A 26,219-nucleotide genomic window follows, 5' to 3' on the forward strand; every position below is an offset into this window, starting at 1 on the left:
ATTAACGCCAGTCAATGGGTCAGTGCAATATCATCTGCTACGATCACAATTATATGAATCAAACACAGTTTGTCTAGGGACTAGGATCGATCTTGTCTTCATTCAAAAATTCAACTTAAAGCAGCAAATTAATCAGTTGACTTGAACACTTGAGGTCTGAAAATGAAATCAGTGTGTAGTGAGAACTGGATGCCAAGTCTTAGATTGAACATATAATATAACAAAATCAGTTGGTAATATAAATAATTGCAATTCATGCCTGCAGGTATTCTTTTCAGAACCCAGAAAGTACATCAATGTTCATCAAATTCCAAGGGGGGAAAAAAAACATTCAGATCTCTTACATCTCAAAAGTTCTGGTAAAGGGATGGGTAAATTGATCACTGGATTTTTCAGTGGTAAACACAAATCCTCCTCAAATAAAATATGGGGGAGGGGCACGTGAAGCATAAAAGTAGTAGCATTGTCTTCCCACCAAGTGAAAAATACGATTAGTTTGGTGCTCAATGCTAAAAACTGATACGATCAGGCATAGCGCTACACTTCATAGCCCAAAAGTTCTTTGTCCAATGACCTTCTACCTCCCGTAAGGGTGATACCTACTGCTCCCGGCACCACCATATCCCCCTCTGCTTCCAAAGAAGGAGCCCCCACCACTACTTCCATAACCACCCCCAAGGCCTACGTCATAGCCACTTGGCCCACTTCCATAGCCACCACCGGCACCATCACCACCAACACCAGCACCATATCCTCCATAACTCTCACCAGGGCCACCATAATCACCTGCCAGATCATAACCTCTATTAAAGCCTCCCCCATAGCGACCTGAGTATCCAAGGGAGGGCTCTCCCCTATAAGCACCCAGTCCACCACCATATCCTCCATATCCACCATATTCACCTGCACCGTATCCTCCATAAGAACCAGCTCTAACTCCATATGCCCCACCTGACCTATAACCACCACTCCCGCCACCACTGAAGGCTCCACCTCCAAATCCACCATAAGCATCCCCAAATCCACTACCATATGCAGGCTTAGAATTATTGTATCGTCTGTAGGAGGGTTGTGGTGGGTTTGGTTTCTTTGGCTCTGCCTTCTTGATCTCCACCTACAATAAAAGAGAAATATGGACATACATTAAAGTGCTTTTAAGTTACTTAAACAAAATAAACTTATAATGCTTCTTAACTATCTGAAACTGTGCTCAGAAGAAAAAGAAGTAGATCTACATCCCAATTGGTAATTACAAGGTTGGAAACATATGATGTATTATTACCTCTATAGGCTGAAAGAAAAAAATATCAAGAAAGTCAAGTAATCCTGATAAATAATTCAACTAGTGGTATTATATAAGCTACTCAAGACATCCTTGAGAACTGCTATGGAAATAGTAAGAGATACAAGGGTTTCATATGTATCTTCAGATGCAGAATAAGGGCTTTGTCAAGTTACTAAAATGAAGCAGGCTTTCATACATGCATAGTGCTGCACCATGCAATGGATGCTCAAATTTCCAAATCATAGGTGCTCAAACAACAAGTAATCTGCAACTCTACACATTTAAATTCAAGCAGAAAGGTGTAATTCAACCATAAGTGACCCTTTCTTTAGAGATGCGGCAAATCTTTTAATGAACAAAAAAATTGGGGTACAGTTTGACAGAATTCAAGATGAAGCACACAAAAATAATCTTAAGGGAATTCACTGCATAAAATCATGTGAGAATATGGTCAAGACAAGTGAAAAAGCATGAACCTCTTATTGGAAGTTGTATTCCCTCAACTAGACATGTATACAATTTTCCTATAGCCTGATTAAGAGAATAGTTTACTGGTTCTTTAGAAGTTCTGAAAGAGGTTCCTTGAGAAGAGTGTGCAAAAATTCATAACTAAGAAAGGTGATCCCATCAACATAATGCCAATAAATAATTCATAACTAATCATTTTATCACTAACTCGTCATCTATCCATCCTTATGAAGTCAATAGAGACATCATATTTAATATCAAATAACGAATACAGGTTAACAGTAGCAAGCAGTATGCTCACCTGAGAACCAGCAAGCTCAAGTTTGTTGCCCTTGGCCAAGAGATCATCAACTGCTTCTTCTGTTTCAAAAGTGATAAATCCGAAACCACGCGAACGATTGGTGGAATGATCCCGCATGATTTGGTGCTCTTGGACCTCTCCATATTGCATAAAGAAGTCCTTGAATTCATCTGCCCATTTGCAATGAATAGATTAATCTCAATAATTAATATCTTAACAAGAGACAGTGCAAAGAACCCACCCACTCCAACAATATAAAAGAAGAAATATAGTCACCTTCATTCACTGTTGCAGGAATTCCACCAACAAAAATCTTCTTAGTCTTGAAATCTTTAGATCCAATTGCTCCCTTTGGTATAGTTCGCTTAATTTCCACCTGAAATAGTCAGAAAACCACAAACAATCAGGGTTTAAAGCTACACACAGCTCTCAATACAACAAAATTCAGTTTAATTCAATATAGCATAGACAATAAACTTAAACCTACTTGTTTCCCATTAATAATATGATCCTCTTGAATGACTTTATCAACCACAGAGGGATCTGCATAAGTGACAAACCCAAATCCACGAGGCTGCCCCGTTTTCCGGTCCTTCATTATCACAGAATCCGTAATTTCACCATATTTACCGAAATGCTTGATAAATTGCGCTACAGAAAAGAATCAAAACCAAAAGAATAAGGAACCGAACATGCCCTTCCAAAACCAATACAACTACTATAGAACTAGCACAGAACAATGAACTAACCTGAAGTTGTCTCCCTAGCTAAACCTCCAATAAAAATTTTTCTGCAAATTTTACATGTTCAATAGAAACCAATAAACTATCAAATTATTCACTCATAAATTAGCTTCTTTAGAAGCACATGACTAAATACACCAAATCAAAACCGGATCTTTAACCACAACCGCAAGAACACAAACTCACAACGAGAAAACAACAAAAATTTCTCAAACATAAAAAATCTACACGTACAAGAAAGACGCAAAAATTACAGAACACCCATTAAGCTAAATTAGAAAAGGGTTACGTTAATTAGCAGGTAGGGATCCAAAGTAAAGAAAATTTGCTGAGACATTAATAAGATGGTCGGGAAAAGGGGGAAATACCCAGGGCTAGCTCCGTCACCGGTGTGAGGGTGAGACTTGTCATCTTCAGCGGGGTCAGAGGATTTATGAAGGTCGTTAGTTTCAGGGTCGAAGTTGGGTTCATTGGCATCTGGGTCCATGGCGTGAAAGGTAGAGAGGTTTTTTCAAGTAGAGGAGAAGAGGCGTAGATATTGTTTATTTTTTATTTTTTTGTTCGAGTTTGAGTTTCTAAGCCCTAAAACCCTTCTCTTTCCTCATTGGGTTATAGGGTTGGGTAAATATACTCTTGACGAGTTGACTTGACTATCGCCCTATCCCAAATCTACTTTCATTAACATTACGGAAGGCCCCTGCTCTATCAAGGACGTCTTGTTTTCTAATTAGGGTTCAAATTTTCAATAGCCACATTTAGTGGGGTTTTCTTTTAATCAAATGTATTAGGTTAAAAAGAAAACCATTTGTCCATACATATCAAATATCCTGTTATGTGCTTCCAATACAACATGAATAATGTTTTACTAAACCCGGAGTTTTAAAAAAAAGAATATAGGTGATTTGACAAGTTCGTATGGAAAAATTAATCTATCTATTAAAAAATAAAATATAGTTTGATTTAGGCAGGCATGTTTTAATATAGACAATTACATAGAATAATTACTAAATTAATGTTTTAATACTAAAAAGTGGCCCTTGAAAGAAAAATTGTGAGAGTTAGGGGTGTGCAAAACCAAATATTCCATCTGCTTTTGTATTTTTCCAATTCGATCCAAAAATTTAGGTTAAGAAATCAGATCGGATAAACCAGATATTCGAATTTGATCCAAATTTGAATGCAAAAAATAAAAAAGGTGTTCACTTGCAAAAAACAAACCCAGTTAGACCATCTCTAACCACAAACACTAAATTAGTGTGATTTTTGGTGTATTTCATTATTACATCTCTAACCCATTATACCAGATATTACACAAAAAGAAATATTCTTTAGAATTTTTTTTTCTTTCTATTAATAATCAATAATTAATCTATTTCACTAATTATTTTTCATATTTTTTAAATTATATAATTATTATGAATTTATTATTATAAATACTAATTAAATTAATATAAATACAAATAACAAAAATAAGAAAATAAAATATATTTTATAGTGTATGAATAATACCACACCAAATTGATGTAAATGACGTGAAACTGTTCACTTACATAGTGTTTGATGTTGGATTAGAACACATTTTTCACACCATTTTAGTGTTTTGGCATTGGGTTGGAGATGCCCTTAGACAGTAAGCATCCAACAGTTTAAACTTTAAACTCGAGAGAAAGAGAGAGCCAGAAAGATTTGAAATCTAGACACCGGGATTTTTTGCACAACCCCAGCGAGAGAGTCATTGGAAATTAGATACTTGTACCAAAGATAAATTGATAATTTCTATAATACTTCGGATTAAAATAGATGAATTATTGAAATTTGTTTACTTCTAATCTCCCTTAATTTTTGCTTCTGCCAAATTAATTTGTAAAAAAATGTAGTGATTACATACAACCATTTTCATTTTATGACTGTCCAAGATGAGCCAGGGTTGATACCTTGGGTTGAAAGCAACACAAAAATCTTTTCTGAAAAGCATTTGATTGAATTCATCTTCATATATACAAAAAATTCCCTTAATAAAAAGGATGCTGCTGCTGGCACCAATGACTCATCCACAGTAAAACTACAAAATTTGATACGCAAATTCCCAGGTTCTGTGCGCTTGGCAAGATGGAGAAAGTCCTAACTAATCAGTGAACGCCATCCTCCTAGCTTCTTGCCTATAGTAAGGCGTTTTATCTATAGTTCTTCTCACGTAATCTACAAAAGGCTGAGGTGTTCGAGGCGACTGGTCATTTGAAAAACCAGGAATACTGCTTCGGCGCTCAGGCGTGAGAGGTGCTGTCATATGTGGAGTGGCAGGAGGAGTCGCTGGCTGAGACCCAACAGACCGCTCTACTCGGTCAAATTTACAATACATCATTGCCAAAATCAATGCCGTTAGGGTAGATAATCCAACTATGCCTGAATAAAAGATTTCCTTTATGCCAGTACCGAGTCCTGCGCTCTTACCAGGTTCATAGCTAACACCTATTTCCACTCTCTGACCTGTAAAACAGTCCACAGATGGCAATGTCACCTAGATAGAAAGATCCACCAAAACTCTCCAACAAATACATTCTTTGGATCATTAAAAGGGAGTAAATTTCTATTCAAATTCAGAATGAAGGAATCTCACCATTGGCTGGAAGAGTGATTATGATTTTATCCTCAAATTTCTTGGATCTTGTTACTTTAACCTGAAGACATTGATGGGAGATTTGATAGTTGAAATGAAGAAGGATACAGAGTTCCCAAGTGCAATCATTTTGGTCTATTTCACAGTATCTGAAACTACTCATTTCCTTCCATTATCATTCTCAAAGGTTTCTAAGGATTTCAGAAGGTGATTTTTTTTATGTTTAATGAGTTCAATTATGTAAAACAAATTTGAGTACTCACCTCATACTGTGCATTCCCACCAATCCCAAAATCTTCTTTATGGATAGGATTGATCTTTATCAAATCCTGGTTCTGCCAGTGGATTTGAACATCTACAATGAGAAAATACCATGCTACCATTAAAGATCCTCACAATATTTGATTGGCTGATGGGCTCTATCAGTGTTGGAGTGTTTTTACAAGGGATATTTTCTCCATGCAGCAAAGACAATGGACAATTTTTGGTCCAAAACCAAAATGGAAAAGGACAGCAGAGCAGCGGGACGGGGAGGAAGGATAAAGAACAAAGAGAAGGAAAAATATCTCTGTTTTTTACCTGTATTCCCCAAGATAGTTAAGATAGTCATGTTAGAGTCTGGCGTAAGATTTAGCTGCAATGAATTCTGCAACAAAAGAACATTCTCAATTAACAATATTTTGGTTTTACATGCACAAGTTTTTTTGGGGGTTCAGTTTAACAACTCAATTATTCACAGTGGGGTTTGAAATAAGACATGTCAACTTTAGATTGAATTAATTCAAATACTGGCAAGACAGAATATAGATTCAATTAATACAAATACTACATTGCATAAACTGTAGTATACTAACATATATATAGAACCATACACCTAAGACTGTTGGTCACCCCTAGCACCAAGGCAGAGTATCCAGAGGTGCAGAGGAATCAAAGGTTTTTTTCTTATTGAGAGAAAACGAAATGCAGACTATTAGTTATGTCTAAAGCATGGAATCCAATTACCTTGTCCATCTCCAATACAGAAAAGCCCCCAATAAAAAGTGCAGATGCAGATCCAGAAACATGGCGCTCTTCTCTCAGTGAAGCATTGATGGAGACAGATATAAATGGGCTCATGTTCTTTGATTTTGGAATTGAACGTACCAAATGATCTGGAGAGTAAGGGAAAAAGAGGCAGTACCAGTTACCAGTGTCAAGATCCATCCATGGCTTGGCATACCTTAAATAATGAAAAGAAAATGACATCAAAACATGTACACATTACTTTAATAATATAATCCAAAAAGGGCAAGAAACATACCCAACAAAAGGAGGATCCACCTTACAATCATATGACACTCCCTTATGAGCTTCAAACTTGCTGTGAGCATATAGAATTATAGACATTATTTTTGTGTATGTTCAAACCATCAATTAGATTTATCCAAAAACTGAATATAACAAATAACATCCAATTCAGAAATTTGCTAAATCATATGTAATGATTCCATAAGCAGGTATGCATTACATATTTCATGAGATTATCAACACCAAAAGCCTTTACTACAAACGTGAGAAAATATTCTAGAATTTAAATTTTATACAGCTTCTCCAGATGAAGTGATAACAACTTATTTTGGGCACCTTAATCATCTGCGGCAATTTGGAGTGAAGATGGTAATTCTGCAGATATCGTTTATTGTTGCCAGGAGATATACAATGTTTCTACTTTCTACTTACAGATCAGTATTACCACTTCTATTATTTATTTTTTTTCTGGGCTCTTATCACTAGAAGTTTTATAGCTGGTGTTAGTGAGCAATTACAGTATCAAAATTTTATTCCTGTAGTTTGTATGAAGTGAAACTACTATTATTTTCACACTCAAATTCTTATCGAAGCATAACATAGATGCATTATTACTTTGCGCAACGTCACAAATAAGTTCTCAAAGCGGCCTGAGCTTTTGTTACTTGCAGAAGGTAAAACATGTTTTTGCCATATGAAACAGCAACACATTTCATAATTTATAACTTCTTTAGAAACAATAGTTTTAACAAAAACTATAACCATGAAGTACTAAATGTACCATCAATCAAAATAAAGTAGCATTTAAAGTTTATCAGTTAGTATAAGATCAAGTTATTCACAAACCTGAATGTCACAGGGAAAGTATATCCTTTGGTGGGGAAAGGAACATTTGTTAGCATCTCCTTTGGAGCATCCACAGAAACAATGTTTCTTGATATAACAGTAACTGTTGTTTGCAATTTCATACTTGGACATTCAAAAATTACTGCAGAAGTAAAACGTTCCAACTATAAAAGATGGGCTTATGATATTAAGGTGAAGTATGAAAATCAGATTGATAAAAGTACGTCATTCAGTACCTTGGGTAGAACCTATCCCAACTGGTTCAGCTTTTCCAGATTGCATGTCTACATATAATACACTATCATTTGCACTAAACCAGCGGCCAGAAAGTTTATCGTCAGAACCTACAGTGTCAAGGACAATGGTAAATTATTTCAATTTGAATAAAAAGAGATAAAAGAAAAATATAGAAGAAAAGGAATTAAAGAGAAAAGAAAACTCAGCCTTTTGCATTTCGTATTCAAGTAAAATCACAAATACTTGAAAAATGATTCTAAAAGATAAAATAATTTTATTGGTAACATAGCAATTAACTGTCACAATATATGATGAGAAAAATTATAATCCAAGGACATATAGATGATAACTCTTGTTTGGTTCACACAATAGTCTTTTGACCCTTGAACATCTCAGAAGACGATGAACCTAGCTGTCCCCACTACCAAGAAGTCAGGAACTGAAAAGAATGTAAATTGAGATCTATGGCATTATATTATCTTCAAAAGCATTTGACTAGACTTTCAAGCAGGTTTTTAGATATTAAAAACACTGAGAATACAAAATTTTGGATAATATCCTAGTTCTTGAAAACTCATTTCCGGATATAGAATTAAAAAGCCTTGAACTTCTCATATACTTGTATTGAAAAAGAATATTTAAGGGTCTGCTTTTGAGTAGATAAAATTTATGATACATCAAGGCAATCATCATTGAAGCGCTGGAACAAGAACACCGCATTCACAATAAAGAAAGGAGCAAATGCTCAAGTTATTAAAGATATAAATTATCAAACAAGATACTGAAAGTTTGCACTCAGAAGTTTACTCTTATAATGAGAAAACAGAGCAGTCATTTCAGATTAGTTGTAACCAATTGAAATTGTAAGTAATTCATCACCAGACAGACCTAGTACACTGAAGCCAAGACCACTTCCTAAATGCAGGACTGGATTCCGTGGATATATATGGGCACCAACCGAAATCTGAAGAAATATGGGATTCAGTGAAACTGGCAATAAAACTAGTGAAATATAGATAAGATGATTACAGAAAAAGAGACGAAAAAGAAAATAACTAGCATAAAAGGTTTACTTATTGTATATATTTCAGTGAAACTGGCAATTAAACTAGTGAACGTAGATAAGAGGATCGCAGATAAAGAGATATAAGAAAGAAGGTAACTTGCATAAAAGGCTTCCTTTTGTGTATATATATCCAACTTGCATAAAGGTGTACTTTTGCGTGTCCCTCTCTCAGTTTTTCTCAGTAGTATAGTAAGCCTTTGTGTAGCTTTTTATACAACTAAGCTTTACTATATTAGGTGAAAGCATATATCAGCCATGGCTGTGCTCTGACCAATTACAGCTTCAGCATACACAGTTCCAAGCTTCAATGAAAGTAAATTATAGGAATCTGATTTCTACATAAGTACCAGAATGTAATCTGACTTGCGTGGACTACTGTCAATTGAGACTTGCACAAGAGCTTTACCATGTCGCATTGCCTTCATCCAAAAAGTAAATTATCAGAATCACAGTAAAATTAAATTGCGAGGCAGAAGTTAAACAGACAGCCAAAAAAAAAAAAAAAAAAAAAAATGGGGTATTAGCATGTTCAGGTGAAATCCTTTCTATCCAGCGGTTTGAAAATCAAATGCATAACAAATACATTAAAAAACGAAAAATGCGAAAAGGTACAACACCTTGACAGCTTACTGTGAGGGGAAATGTACAATTGAAACCCGTTAACAAACCTTGAGATGGATTTTCCCACTGTCATCAAGTGTGTTGTCAATGAAGACAATATCCTTGTAATTAGTTTCAGCATGATAGAGGACAACATTATGTGCTTCATAAAAAGGGTTTCCTGTTTAAATGTAAAACCATAAGAATGATTGAGATTCAATCTGGATGACATCAAGTGCCAATATAGTAAAAATAAATATTAACAAAACAGTACCTAAAGCATCATAATAGCTTATTGGAATTTCAAGTTCAGCACCAACACCAAGATGAGTTACATGCAGGGGAAACTCCTCGTTTCTGATTCTTATTTGAGCCACCTTAGAAGAATATATAGCATCAGCAAAGTCAGTTCTAGACCTTGTATGCATATGCAAATATTTAAAAAACCAAAGGAAAGTAAGACAACATGGACACTCAGAATACACTATTTATTCAATGATGCCAGCATTGTCAAGAAGAACACATTATGTGCATTAATAGTACATTAGCTAGCTAATGCAAACTGTTCTTTCCTTTTTATGTTCATAAGAAAATAGGTAATTGCAATTCAATTTTGCCTAAATTATTATTAAAAAACACACTTTAAGTGTTTTAGCCATACTTGTGTATAATGAGAGGAAGGTTAGACATGATAAAACCTAGACATTCTTTACTACCCAACACTTATCCTAGAGTCCATCTTGCTCCAGTGGCAACAAATACATATCCAGAACACCCTATTCAGATGTCGAGCTTGCTATATTCATATCTTCAACAGCTTGGCCGAAAATATAAAAGATATGTATTAATACCTCAGCAACCCTGACACAAGAAGCAACCTCAACTCTTCCGGTGGACCGATCTTTTGCCTGAATGCAAGCGACATTGTTACTCCCAGCCGTTTTCATTCTATCCCCATCAACAGAAATATCATCCTTGCTTGCAGCTTCATTCTTCTCACCACAAGTTCTCAGTACAGAATAAGTAATAGATCCTTTGCGACTGTGACCATCCCATTGGCCAGATGTTTCCAAAGATGAAGGCAAAAGGCTAGATGTAGTATAATGGGGAGGAAGAAGCCATGTTATTGAAGCTCCAAGAGCAAGAGGGAGATCAGGCACCACAGATATTGATATAATTGCACTGTAAATCCTTGATTGTGAGTATGAACCAGAAACAAAATCACATGAGAAAGCTGCCGCAACTGTTGTCCTGCCTGCAGATCTGGAATTGGATGATAATTGCCTATGAGAATACTAAGCCTATGTAATGTTGCAGTATGCAACAAGATTAAGATACAAGTATCAGTAGCAAATTTACCAGAAATTTACGTTCATATCACTACAAAATCATAAGTTGAATATAGTAGATGATTAAGTCCAAGTTATTCTTTTTAAATAAATCTTTACAGGAGGCTTACCACAGATGAGCATCTATAAGCGTGGGCCTAAAAATTACAAATCAAGCCATAAGCCCAGAACAACACTCAAACTTTCCTTCTGCTCAAATTTCTGCATAACAGGTACATCTATATAGTCCTCACTTTAGTAGTTAACAAAGCAAGTTGGGGCCTCAAATTAACTAAATCTCACAATTCCTTGGATCAGACCATGTATGAGAGAGAGAAAAATGGACGAATTGCAAAAGAAACACTCTGACCAAGCTCAAATTTAATCAGTAAATAGAGCCAGAAAGTTGAATCTTTTTTCTCTCCTTTCCCATCCTAATATATAGTCTTATCTTGTAACAAGTTGTTTTTCTAATGATTTAGACTAGAAAAAGAATGATTTTGAGTTTTAAAAAAACAGAGAAAGAGAAGACAAGAAAAGATAAAGAAAGAAAGAGAGTGATGTAGCCTAGTTCCATTTGCAATTTAAATTAAAGCTGACAATTACATTGAAAATGCTATGTCAACAATAATAAAAAGACCAGCAAAAGCTCTACTACAATAAAATTAAGACCATCTCCAGTCTGTGAGAATATATACCAGAAGATTTAAACAAGAGTTTAAAAAAAAAAAAATATTTACCCAAACAGGTTGATCTACAAGTGATCCCATAATAATTATATCCTTTTCATTTGATTTCATTAAGTCAAGACTTGTTGACTGCATATTTACATGAGAATATGAAAGGATATGCTTGAGTGAAAGATGAAATTTGTAATTCAGAGTGCAAGAAAACTTGTGTTGTTCAGTATGCAACTTTTCCAGTGTGAATATGAAGCAAAGAAAAACAAAGAACATGATAAAATGTTGCAATATCTGCAGTATACCTTCCATATAAGACTTTGATGAAACCAAGTTCTTTCTCATCGAAGAAGCTAGAAAATTGAACTTCCCTTATAGCAGCTGACAAGACTGTATGCTTATCACCTAATTGCTCCTCCGNTATAGTCCTCACTTTAGTAGTTAACAAAGCAAGTTGGGGCCTCAAATTAACTAAATCTCACAATTCCTTGGATCAGACCATGTATGAGAGAGAGAAAAATGGACGAATTGCAAAAGAAACACTCTGACCAAGCTCAAATTTAATCAGTAAATAGAGCCAGAAAGTTGAATCTTTTTTCTCTCCTTTCCCATCCTAATATATAGTCTTATCTTATAACATGATTTAGACTAGAAAAAGAATGATTTTTAGTTTTAAAAAAACAGAGAAAGAGAAGACAAGGAAAGATAAAGAAAGAAAGAGAGTGATGTAGCCTATTTCCATTTGCAATTTAAATTAAAGCTGACAATTACATTGAAAATGCTATGTCAACAATAATAAAAAGACCAGCAAAAGCTCTACTACAATAAAATTAAGACCATCTCCACTCTGTGAGAATATATACCAGAAGATTTAAACAAGAGTTTAAAAAAAAAAATATTTACCCAAACAGGTTGATCTACAAGTGATCCCATAATAATTATATCCTTATCATTTGATTTCATTAATTCAAGACTTGTTGATTGCATATTTGCATGAGAATATGAAAGGATATGCTTGAGTGAAAGATGAAATTTGTAATTCAGAGTGCAAGAAAACTTGTGTTGTTCAGTATGCAACTTTTCCAGTGTGAATATGAAGCAAAGAAAAACAAAGAACATGATAAAATGTTGCAATATCTGCAGTATACCTTCCATATAAGACTTTGATGAAACCAAGTTCTTTCTCATCGAAGAAGCTAGAAAATTGAACTTCCCTTATAGCAGCTGACAAGACTGTATGCTTATCACCTAATTGCTCCTCCGTGTGGAAAGTCAAAACCTAGACATTGAAAAAACAAAAACCATTCTTAAACCAAAAGGAGTAGACAATTTCTTATTATCCACAAGTAGTTGATAAGACAAAAAACTGCAAACAATGGCAGAATGATGAACCACTGAATATAAACCTTATGATCTTCAACAGTCCAGTTGTAATTTTTGCAGAGCTCATAAAAAGAAAATAAGTTACCCTGACAACAGTGATAAGCAAGTCAGTACTCTTTTAAGGGATAAGAGAGGAAAATCCACTGAGATATTCTTGTTGATTTAGGTTCTTGCCTCAGGAAATAAAGGATATATGGGCATCTCACGGCCAACACCAAGCTGTTCACTTTGTACGTTCAACATCACTGAAGAAGGAACTCCAACTTTAACACTCCCATATGCTTGGCAAATTACAATGGCACCAGTTCCAAAAACTGTAGCAAGGAGGGTCTAATGACAAAATAATTGCACAAAATTAGTCAAACATATTATATCTGAAATAATTTCTCACCATAAATGTACGACTTAGAGGTTGAAGGGATCAAACTTGTCCACACTAAACCAAATGTACGGTGACAGGCAAACTTGTTCATACTTCATAGTATTTTAATTTAAAATGAAATTCATTGAAAAGAAAATATACTCTTAACAGGTGCCTGGGTGAACCTAACGGCTCTGTATTAGCAGAGGTATAGGTTGGTGGTTTTACAATTCACTTATGCTGAGAATGTTGGAGAATGTTGATTAATTTGAGCTAAGACTTCTTCACCTCCCTTACAGGAGAAGAATGTTCTCTCAGAAAGCTTCGAGTAGGATTCACCTTCGGAAATGGCATTATGGGTATAAGACATGGCAGTAACACTAGGCTTGGGTTTTTTTGGGGAGGGGGGAGGGGGGAGGTGGGTGGAGGGAGAGATAAAAATAGATGGAGGATCTAATAATTGATAAACACTGAGATAAGCTAAAAAGTCTAAGATTAATCCATACTTCGTATTTGTACAAAAGTTGTAAACTGTATTCGTTTAAAAAGGAGTTCAAATAGATTTCATTCAGGAATGACAAGAAACCCAATCCACTGAGTTAAGTTATCATGTTGCTAAATCTAAATTATATGAATGCATATATTAACTAAACCACATATCAATAAGCCAAAAGTTATTACCCACTAACCTGCATTTTAAGATCATTACATTTAGATAACAAAAAGAAAACTGAAAACAGCGTTAAGAATCAGCTAGGAATCATATCTTACAGTGTTCCCAGGTGAAGTGGCAAACAGTTGACCAGAGGATCTGTGGACTGTTGCTATTTTGTCATCCATACTAGTGTACTCAACATATACACCAATAGTTGGGCCTCCTTTCAGGGTAAGCTAACAAAACAAAAATGATCATGTTTACTTAAACATGTAGACTGGGACAAAAGAACAATACACCAAGAAATATGTTAAAAAATAAAATTGAAACAACAAAGAAATTTGGTCTATGTTAAAAATGTTCAAAGATATAGGCAACTTAGAATAAGTTTACTTCATATAGCCACTAAATTAAATTATACTTCAATTTCATTATACTCTATAATTGAAAAGAAAACTAATAATAATAAGCAAGACAGACAAAAAGGAAAGGTTCTGGAACATACCATATAAGATGCAGCTGGTACCAGGAAAATATCATGTGGGTGGATTCTTGGGGGTGCATAGACTTCAACCTTTATCGGTTGACTCACTATTTCATTTCCAGAATGCTGTCTGATACTGACCTGATTTCAATGTCTATCAGTAAAGCTTGTGTGATACTAAATTACAGAAATTGACAGCAAGAAGCCGATGGGACTTCATATTGGCAAAGGACCAAACTATGAACTTACATAAAGGGTTGTGATCCCAAGATGTTTAGCCATAATTTTAAAACTCGACATGCTAACATATCCACCATAATGACTTGAGTTATCATCATTGTCCACAAGCTCAACAATATTATCCTCAATATGTACCTGAATGTCCATGTAACCGTACTGCACGAAAAATTCAGAAGCACTAAAACCTCAGATGCCAGGAGATATGTGCATTAACATACGCAGATATCAGCAAAACATAAATAAAACAAAAGACACCAAATAAACTGGGGACATGTACTTTTCCGCATTCATGTCTGTGAACTTGGATATATTAAAAAATTCAATACCAACTAACTTGGATTTGATTCAAAGCATAAGCTAACAAAAGAAAGATAGAATATGTACATGTAATTCTTCAATGATAATACAAACGAAATGAACTCAAACCTGAGAAGATTCAAAAGTACTTCCATCTTCAATCCCAGCCATTAGATCAACATAGTGTGATTGACCTTCCTGAAAATAATGAGTTAGCAAACAAAAAATGTAAGTACACAATAAAATATCGTCCAGGCTAAACATACCATGAGACTTATTTCTTCTGTTGACACAATCTTAATCCAGTCTACATCAGCAACTTGCACCTGTAAAGACAGAAGTCTGCATATAACTAACTACAAGAATGAGCTAGGATATAAAATATTGACAATGAAGCTTTGAAGTTGTTAACTGCTTCTTGAATTGAATTGAGTATTATTCACGTATCTTAGTGGAAAGTGACAAAGTGATAATTTGCTTCACTTTTGCAATGGGTGGAAGACAATGAACAGCTTTTTTATCTACATGGAATGAATGATACCAGTTACACTGGCTTGAAATCTTTACTTACATAACATGCTTAGAAGTGAACATTCAAAAAAATAGCTGCTAAAAAGTATAATGTCGAATTAGTGTGGAGGTATTTAAAAACGGGGGCTAACTAGACAATTTAATGGGGTTCATGTACAAAAACTCCAAAAGAATATAATTTAGGTTTATCCCAATAGGATAAACCCTTAAACTTCATTGGGTTTGGTAGCTTCAGTTTGGGCTTCAATAGCAGGTTGGTTAGGGTTGGGCTCTAAAACAATCTGATGAGCTTGGATTAAGTTGGTAGGTAGCCCCAATCCAAGCTATGCCACCACTAGCAACCACAATTCCAGTTGAAATGATAGAATAATAATGGCTTTAATCCTTTTGAAAGAGATCTCTAAAGGTTGCATATGCTTGATTGACCTATTAAAACAAAGACATGAAGGTTGGCCTCTGGGAAATATTATCATGTCCCTCCATTTTTTTTTTCCATTCCGATAAAAAACTATGAATCGTGCCCCTTTATTTTTTGCCCCAGACTTTTTCTACTTTCTACAAAACCCAATAATTTTCTATGCCAAAACCAAATAATGCTCTGGGAGATCCAATCAAACATGTTTTCCATCAACAAACAAATCACTTCAAAAGGAGAAAGGGAAAACAAATTACCAGAGTTGAAGCTGCACGTGGGGGAGCAAGCCCAATATCATAGACTGTGACAAGTGCATTTCCCAACCCTTTTGGAGATAGCATCAATTGTGAGCACTGTAAACCTGGTTGGGGTTCGATGACCTCTACCACTCGAGAATCATTAACAATAGCTTCCAGGAAACAGCTTCCTCCAATAATGGACAAGTTAACCTGAATTAAGACAGATACAACATTATACCATGTATAGTGCTGAAAATTAATAACTTATCACCTTGGACCAATACATACTACCCCCAACACAACAAGATTAGTGGGCTCAATAATTGGCCAAGTGAATTACATTAAAGCATTACCTAGCTGTTACCTAATTTTTTTCATTGATAGTGCAATTAATAGTTCCCAAAGACATCTTAAAAAAGAGATAACAGGTTTTTCAAGAGAAAAATGATTAATGACCATCCAACAATGCCATTGATGATTCAAAGGCCAATGGAACAAATATGCATGACAAAGATTGGTTTTCATCATTTCAGAATTTATACACATAATTGAACTTTTTATTATATTTAGTAGAAGCCTAAATAGTGTATTGTAGCTGTCCACATCAAACATATATTCTATAGTGTCTTCACCAGACACTTAGAATAATAAGGAATAGTCAGCCAATGTGAATAGGAGACTTCAATTTTCTCCCTTTCTAATTGGATGCCTGGAACAACCTGGGTTTGTAAAGCAAGAAAAAGAAAAGGTTTTTTAACAACATTGTTACCACACCGTATCTTGTATATGTTAAAAATATAATTGATAATATATTATCTCATATATAAAACCATCCCAATTTCTTGAATAGAAAAGAAAGGAATATTTTACCTTAGATAGATGACACACATGAATAATCGTAAAGCATGCTTCAAAGAGAGATGTATTGGAATTAGAGTCTTACCTTAGCATCAGGATTGAAAAATAACAAGTTGAATTCTGGGTTGACTCTTAGAGTAGAAACAAGCTGCTTATTTGGAAATTCCAAAGGTTAGAAACAAATTGAAGTAATAATACAAAAGATGTGCTATAAGTTACAAGATCACATAATAAAGGAGTAGCGTACCTGTAAACGTACAGCATCCGTTAGATTATTTCCTGAAATCTCAAGCAATTGAGCAGAACGATGACGACCCTTGGCATCACAGAAACCAGTAACAGTGGCACGGACAATGCACTGAGTTTCCAACATTCAATGGCTTAGCTCACTTCCAATAATGCGGCATACAGAAAATGACAAGAAAAAAAATGCTATTAAATGGCAAAACATTGTATCACCATTCAGAGTCAATCAAAGTGAGAGCCTATTACAGATCGGGCACCCATTTCTAATGTAATAATACCAAATAATAGATGAAAGACTGAGTTAAGAAGTGTTATACACCTAATAGGCAGCGACTACAACTATGAAAATAATAGAAACATGTTACATCTATTACAACTTGGAGAATAAATTCAATAATCAAGAACAATACCTATTCATCTCCTATATGCCTAAAGAATATGGAGTAGCTTAAGATATATTATTATTACGTTAGGAGTTCTCACAGTACTTCAATGCAAAATACAAGAACTTAAATTCAAGCAGTGTACCATAATTTATGTTTTTATTATTATTATTTTTTGGGATAAAACAACAAAAGAAATAATTTGGCTCTAGGTCTTTTCTTAATCATCATCTAGAAAATTTAACACTAGAACAATATATAAGCCCTAAAAGTATGTTTAAAGATGCAAGTATAAATATGAAGATAATTAAGTTCTAAATTACCAATCCTGATTCATTCTGCAGGACCAAGAATCTCTCCCAACTAGACTCAGACCGCATTGAACCATAAGTATCATCCCAATATGCCAATCCGTCACAGCTGCTCAGTTCCCACCTTAAACAAAGAGAAGAGGAGTTTGCAAAAGCTTCCCCAGAGTTACTGATGCCGACTGCAGCTATACGAATAGTTTGTCCATTAGCCACGGTTAACTGGGGTGACACGGATTCGGCCTGGGCTACGGTCGGCTTGACTTGCAGTCCGTATCACTTCACGTTCATTAACTGAATAATGCCATAAGCTCAATCAAAGATAATTTTAAAAGTAAAGGAAAACCTGCATGATCATGACTTTTTTTTTTTTCTTGAGAAAATACAGCTTATAGATACCTGGTTCATCAACAAGGAGGGCAACTGAGGAAGGGAAGCCGCATGTAAGAGACACTGAAACTTCTGCAATGACTGGCAGAAGATGGTCGTCTCCAACCAAATTCCCACGTTTAAAAACCAGTTTCTGAGTCAATCAAAATCAGAAATAGAAAAGGGATGACGATTAATTTAATAAATTAAAATATTGAGCAAAAGGTATACAAGAAAGCACTAACAAGATAAGAAACCATACAGAACATAAGTCCTTAAAAGAATATGGAAGCTTACAAAGGTTCCCACAGTTTGGCATAAAACTCCATATAAACTCCCCTTGCTACCAGAAATGATGTGCACATGTATGTCATCTTTAGTTTGGCCATACTTGTCATCCAGGATCTCAAAAGTGTCATCGAATTCAATACCTTCATCCCACCGTTCTGGTCCTCCAACAAGCAAAACATCTATCCTTGTTCCAGGGACAAGATATAACTTACTCAAATTTTCCAGTTGATTATTGGTATCTGTTTGACCCTGATTGAACCAATAGCCACCAAATTGGCTTCCATCCCCCACCTGTTGCACAATAAGTGGTGGATATGCGGCAATACGTGAAGATGCTTTTAAAACAATCGGTCCATGAAAAGAATGATCATAATGCTGATACTCTTTTGTAAGCGTTGCATGCAACATAGTCCGGCCTGAACCAGAAGCATATAAATAGGTCCAAGAACATGGAGGACCATGAACAGATGTACGATGTCCAACAGTCTCTAGCTTCTCCAAGAAATGTGTCCTCTCTGTTGCATTGACAACAATGAAAGACTCGCTTCCAGCTTTCCAATTTATTAAAGAACTAAAAGCATCACACTTATAAAAATAGGCACCTGCGGATTAAAAATCAACTTCAACAAAAGAACATGACATTCAACATAGTAACAAGAAGTGATTTATAAACGATTATGCAATATGGCACACCATTTGATGCTTTCATTGTTACAGCAGCTTGAAGATGTGATCCTACAACAGTCTCAACAGGGAAGTTTTGCAGCATAACCATAGATGATGGAATAGAAACATCAATAATGACCTGTCAAAAGTAAAATAAATTTACAACATTAGCAGAAGGGTAGGAGTAGAACAGGAACCAAGTAATATCTCTATTGTAGAGCCTTTTTATGCATGACAGCTCAAAATGGACAATATAACAACACATGCTACCCCCCAGTCTTAAATTTGTCAATTGTGGAAAGCACAATTACTGGCAAAACGAAACAATATACATGCAAAGCATAATTATTGACAATATAATCTTTTATCTATTTTTCTTCTGAAGAAACAAAGAAAATAGCATTGGTTGAAAAGAATAAGTAACTGGAATACTAGGATATTAAGTAAATAAACGAGATAGTTCATAATGGTGGGTGTCTAAGCGTATTCAAGGGACTCAGAAATAACAAGTTATAGACTACTTCTACAAACAAATATATTCAACACAATTACATTACCTCATCATAATTGAAAGAATCAAAAATAGACACCACTTTGACAGTAGCTTTTCCAGGCTTCTTTGCCTGGACAACTCCAGAAGCAGATACGGATATAGTAGCCATGTCTGAAGAAAACCATTTGTAGTCACTGGATGTCTTTGCTCAACCTAGATATTAAAAGCCAAAAAACAAGTTAAAAGCTAAGCTATAAATATTTAGAAAATTGAGCAGGTAGAAAGCTGCCAACCTCCAATAGCTTTTAGCTTCACTTCTTGATAAACACCAGGGGCCCATGGAAGGAGAATACTCTGAGACATGCCATCTGCACTATCCACACTAAACTTAACTTCATCACATACCATTATTTCTTGCACAACCTTCAGGACCTATGAGTAAAGAATATGCAGATGAGACTTAATTGCCTAGTAATGACTACAGAACATAATAAATGAAAAAAAAAAAAAAAAAGATAAAATATAAAATAGAAACAGAAATTATAACTAAATATTTGGAAAGTGAAAAGAAAATAAGCTAAAGCAAAGCAACACCTCTTTTGTATCCTGATGCCTACTAAAATATGTTAAAGAAGCAATCAATTTTTCCAGTCCCTGTGAAGTTGCTTCCAGGATTCTAGAATTTCTCAAACCATGTTTCAGCACAATATCATCCGACACCAAGAAAGTTTTCCAGTATTCAGACTCATTGTCAAACAGTTTAACATCATCAATCTGCAAAGCAAGAAAATAGCATCTGAGTGATCCAAGAAATTAATGAGAAACTAAAGTGAGCATCAAAACCAAAACCAAAACCACATATATCATGACAATTAATATGAAAATTTGCAAACTTCATGATGAGGCAAAGAGCACCAGCAAGGACTGTAAGAAGCAAAAATTCTTCAAATTCACATGAAGAATGAGGGAAATAAAACTGAACAGATAACTCAGAATATGCAAACACTACAAATACAATTGGTTATGGGGAAAAATAAGAAAGCTTCAAAATTCTTCTCTATAGTTATGTTCAAAGGTAAATTTGTACCCATTTTTATAAAAATATGTCGGGAAGCATACAATTGGAGAAGATATTTCTCTATCACACAAAATACAATTATTTTTTTATACTGATTCAGAGTGCAACAATCTTGAGGGGAACATTGCTGCTATAATTTTCATGATAAATAGCCCTAACTACTATTTGCAATCTTTATAGTTCATCTTGAATTGTGCAAAAAGAAATGAAAATATAATTGTGATAACCACTATCCATGTTTAGGTAGTCCCTTGAATTCCAATATTTCCGAAGGAGGACTCTCAACTTATTGCCTCATGCCATAGATAAAGTTTATGCAGTTTTCTCCCTTTGGAAGAGACACAAAGCAAGGCAAAGTCTGTTCTTTGAAGATGCAACGTCACTTCCACATAATCTCATAGGCATGGTCCCTAGCCCATCTTTTAGACTAACTTCCTAAAACATAGTTATTACTTTGAAATGTTGTGCATGTACATGAACACACATATATATTGTTGTCAAGTATCCACCAACACAAAACACACACATTGAAACACTTAATTTGGAAGACTAAAGTTCCAAGCCAAGCAATATTTTGGCTCGGCATGATTCAGAGAGGCAGAATACGGATTTTTCTATTCCCAAACTAGAATGTCATATTTCTTACAAAAATATTATTAAGTACTGCATCAAATTTCTAAACCTTTTAATTACATGGAAAAATCTTAAAGGCAAGCCAACATGAAAATGACAAAAAAGAAGCTCCTTCAGGTCACATATGCATGCAAGTCACATATATGACTAATAAGATCAAACTAGATGAATTATGTGTTACCTGTGTAATATAGATTTCTTGTGCACCAGGTCCCGGAGAAAAAACTTTCAACTGAATAAGATATTGGCGGCCAGAAATAACATACCAACGTGCCACAGACGGGATGGCTTTTGCTTCTTCCATGAGATCACCAGAAATAGACAAAGGCAAAATGTACAAACGTAAAGTGTCAGGTACGACCACATTGAGTGAGGACACTTGTATATGGCCAGCAACTCTGGTATCTTGAACAATGACAGCTGTTTCGCCTAAGTTTAAAGCATGAGTTAAACCCATCATACTATCCACCTGAGCAACTGAAGGGTTGGAAACAGACCAGCGGTGATGTGGAGATGGTAGAGTAACCACTGCAAATGCCAATAAAAAATATAGTAAGAACTTTGAGAATAATTCCCCAGTTCACCATAATTCAGTCCATAAAACTGTATATGTAAGAGACCAGTACAAGGAAATTAAAATTGAGACAACAAATATACATAATATATATAGATATAGATATGTGCACATAAATGATTGCAAAAGAATGATATTGCATGCCAGTATATAATCCAACTCCCAGAAGAACCAAGGGGAGATGCCTATAGCCCCTCAAACAAGCTATTTTGAGCATCAATATTTAAGATACTATATTATGGATCAACTTTAAACCAGCCCTTCACTCACATTAGTTTCAACAGTCAGTTAAGTAGAAGGATTCAAAAGAAAAAAAACCTTGAGGTATATTTCCACGGATAACTTTAAGACTATAGTGAAGAGCAGCACCAACAAGCACAAAAACTGGTGAAGGAGGCTCAAGTGACATGGCTTCTGCTACAGTTAGAATAATGCTATCAGCCATGTGCTTAAATTCAGGCTCAATCAAATGTACAGAAACATTCTCATGGCCAATTCCAATTCCCTTCACTACAAACAAATCTGAAAATACACCCTGCACCAAAAATCAATAAATAAAATAAGATATAGCTGCAAAAGTACAAGACAATTCACAGTTAGTGCTCATTCACACCCACTACAAGTATATACATACACTATTCTCAAGCTGTATTTGAATATCTAAGTCACCACACCGTCCACCACAGTCAGTCAAGGGAGAATCCTCCAAAGGAACATGGACAAGGTGATGAGGCAATCCATCAATTTCAGGCATCAGCAGCCATATGAATTGTAAGCCCACTAATGATGAAAACACATTATCTGCAATACAGCTTGAGAAATGAATACAACCATACTAGAAATAGAAATAAAAAAAAATAAAAAAAAAAGTTAGCAGTAAAACTTTTTAACCTGCAAAGCAAGTAATAAAGTTTAAAAAATGGATTAACATCAGAAACAATATTCAGAGGCAAACACTTCTCAACTAATAAGCAACCATGTGACACTGGACAGCATTAAACTAACCTGTTGTAAGACTAAATCATTTATTGGTAGCTCATGGAGAAGTTGATACTTCTGATGTGATTCAGTCCAGGTGGCTTGGTCAATCTATCTCTAAGTTGCTGTGTTATGAGTAAAAGAGGCGCAGGAAGCTTTCAACATTTGCTTCTTCATTATGCTGTGGCTTTAAAGTTATGATTCAAGATTGTTGGGTATATACTGAAGTACTACGACTCAATTAATCATCAAATATCATTGTGCTTTTGGCAGAAGTGAAAAAGTTGGTGGTCCTTTGGAGATGTTGTATCCCAGCAATGATCTAGGTTATTTGGATAGATGAAAATAAGTAATATTTGAGGCGAAGGACAAGGCTTTGAGCTGATACATGAAAGAGTTTATACTCTTGTTTCTTTAAGAAGCAACTTCTTTTCTCTTCATTTAAATGGGTTAAGCAGCTATCGTGTCTTACTTTTCTCAATTTCTCTGTCCTGGTTGAGGGCCTTTTGTGGTGAAGCTGTTGATTTCTTGTTTACTTTGTTCACATCTTTGTTTGATAATCTTATGTTGAACAAAAGAATTTTTAGAGTCTGAACAAGAATAATCATTTTTATGACCCGCGTGACCTTGAGTAGTATCCTTTTACATGCCCTCTACTTATGATATATAATTGAAAACTCATATAAGCACTTGAAATATTTTGATATTTAACTGAATAAAAAGTACTTGAACTTAAAACATAAAAATAGAAGTTTACCTTCTTTTCTTTTTCTAGATTTATTTATTAAAAAGAAAAAAAAAATCTAGCAGCAGCTTTATTTATACAGTTTTTGAGTAAAAAAAAAAAGAGCAATACCAATGAAAAAATCACATAAACTGTTAAAAACCAAATATCAACTTTGCTGATACCTTCACTATCAAGGACACAGAACAGATAATCCCAAACATTTATTTAATCATTAACATTCAAATACCTTCAGTATCAAAGGCACGGACACGGAGGGTAGCAAGGCCATCTAGATCAAGTTTAATGGAATTATGAAATATCTGTATTCTGGAAAAGTTGTCAATAAAAACTTTGCAGCGAACTACAATTCCAGAATGTACATCAGTGGCATAAACTGCAGTTTCCTTTCGACCACTATAAGGAGCAATTGATCTCAAACGTGCACTTGTTGAGCAATGGTTACTTGCATTATATTCAGGTAGAACAGAGAGAATATCATGATGATCCCATGACCTGTAAAATATTAAAAAATAATAATAATTAGAACAACTTTAGAAGCATTTATTTTATGCTGCAATGGGATGGACAGAAAGGAATAAATCATCAATTAAATTCCATCTCATTCTTAAAGACCCAGTCTACCATAAAAAATAAAAAACTACGAAACATTGTAGCATTAGTATCTCCTCCTTTAACCAAGCTCTAGCTTTCTTCCTCCAAGAATCTTATCTTTGAATTACAATTCTTCAAAACTAATTTTAAGCTGCAACTTCCCCTGGCTCAAAATTTAAAACATTCTGTCATCCCCTTCATATCCATCAAGATCAGCTATTGTAACCTCTGTTTGCAAGGACTCTGAAGATACCTCTTTATTGATCCATCTTAATTGGTTAGGGGTTCTAACAAGCTGTTGTAATCTTTCTTTTTTGTTTTGTTCTTTCTGCAGAGGTTACATAGATTCATGATAGTCTTTGTAAAGCCTTAAACCCTAATTGGATGGGTTCCTTTTGTAGTAGTGGACACCTGATCCACTGTTTGTGTATTTTTTTTCACAGTAATACACAACTCTACATGGTCTATCCAAAAAATAAAATAGATTAGAACCTCCACATCTCCTTTCTTTCTTACATCCCTGAAAACCTCCACATCTCTCTTCAACTTCTCTTTACCAACTCCCACTGTTTCGTAAATCTGAAACCTCAGCTCCTCCACCAATCTTCAATGCTGTCTAATGGTGCTCTAATCACATATTTTCAAAATTAAACCAATTAGTTTCAATTCAAACAATTTGAATCAGCAATAACTCCAAATAGTTCTGACAAAAGCTTCCTTACTCCTACCTCACTCAATAACAACATCCTCTTCTTAGATAAACAATAAACCATTCCAATTTAAAACACAACACATTAACTCAAAAAGATTCTAAAATTTAAAATTGAGCTTCATGAAGAGCTACAAGTTTGTCTCCCTACTCAATGTATTAAATTCTAAAGCTATTTCTTCATTTAGAGCGTACTACTCCTCTCATCATATTATCAGCATCCTTTTGTTCACTCAATGGCAACACACTAACACTGAACACTACTTGAAACAAATTAAGTTCCCAATACTAAACTACATTACGAAAGATTATATATAAATATTACGAGTACTACCATTTGAAGCAGCCATCACTTCCTTGAAGCCGGTACTCCACCGGATTTGTCATTTTAGGCGGCAACAGTATGTTAACATCCGTGATGTGCGGTCCAGGTGCTAAATGCGACGTTGTTTTCTCCACCGCCACCACCAGCAGTAGAGCCAAAACGAACCGAAACACGAGTTGAAACATCTTTAGCTAATCTGCCACTAAATATCCCATGAATAGAAGCTAAATCAAGATAATAGAGTTCCTTGTTTGAATTGTGTTAAATCAGTTAACAGAAAACAAATTTCAGGTGAGCAGTTGAAGTGAAGTACAGAAGGATCAAAATGGAAACCCTAAGACAGGGTTTTAGAGTGCAGGAAAGTAGTGGAATTTCAAGGGTTGGTGACGTGGCGCGATTTGGTTGGTGGTGATTTAAAAGAGGTGTCAGAATACTGCGGCCCCACCATTTGACGGGGTTTCAGGTGATTTTCACGCGCTTGGTGTAGGCGTGTGGTCACCGTCCAAGCATCGGATTCAGAGAGAAACAACAAATTCGAGATACCGCGAATTTCGCTGTCGTCTCCAAGTTTTTCATCGTTTTAGTTTTGAAGAGATAATATCATAAAAATCCATGAAATTAGAATGCTATCAATAATACCCCATTATTTTAAATACTTATTTCTTTCAAATACTAATAAGTTAACCCAAAGACTCAAATATTATCATCCTTAAATTATGAAAAATTAAACAATATAAAACTTTCTCTATGATGTCTCTCCCAATGAGCTGAAGCACTTTACTTATCATTTACAAAACACGTGGCAAAATGAGTACAAATGTTGCATAATGGACGTGACACATGACAAATTCTGCATGCAACAAAATTTACAAAGAATAATTAAGAACCGGGCTTGCATATTTA

General features: G+C 35.0%; 1 protein-coding gene across 1 annotated transcript; it reads right to left on the bottom strand.

The window, feature by feature from the left end:
* Positions 1–218: 218 nt before the first annotated feature.
* Positions 219–25,836, bottom strand: LOC116145223 (nuclear pore complex protein GP210). Its single transcript, XM_031430653.1, is given in 42 exon segments — positions 219–1,114; positions 2,055–2,224; positions 2,331–2,430; positions 2,542–2,705; positions 2,804–2,844; positions 4,936–5,284; positions 5,415–5,475; positions 5,678–5,769; positions 5,994–6,060; positions 6,420–6,636; positions 6,718–6,777; positions 7,551–7,692; positions 7,787–7,894; positions 8,676–8,751; positions 9,201–9,272; positions 9,522–9,634; positions 9,728–9,830; positions 10,305–10,716; positions 12,610–12,740; positions 12,868–12,930; positions 13,019–13,174; positions 13,977–14,096; positions 14,366–14,485; positions 14,594–14,740; positions 15,011–15,079; positions 15,148–15,207; positions 16,085–16,276; positions 17,010–17,072; positions 17,172–17,282; positions 17,877–18,080; positions 18,082–18,155; positions 18,261–18,384; positions 18,528–19,123; positions 19,215–19,326; positions 19,745–19,893; positions 19,974–20,112; positions 20,275–20,454; positions 21,573–21,919; positions 22,284–22,500; positions 22,600–22,766; positions 23,918–24,183; positions 25,326–25,836. Coding segments are annotated over 42 exon segments (6,867 nt in total). The 5' UTR covers positions 25,502–25,836; the 3' UTR covers positions 219–577.
* Positions 25,837–26,219: the final 383 nt, after the last annotated feature.

Source organism: Pistacia vera, unplaced genomic scaffold (genome assembly GCF_008641045.1).
Source record: "Pistacia vera cultivar Batoury unplaced genomic scaffold, PisVer_v2 Contig460, whole genome shotgun sequence".
Taxonomy (NCBI): Eukaryota; Viridiplantae; Streptophyta; class Magnoliopsida; order Sapindales; family Anacardiaceae; genus Pistacia; species Pistacia vera.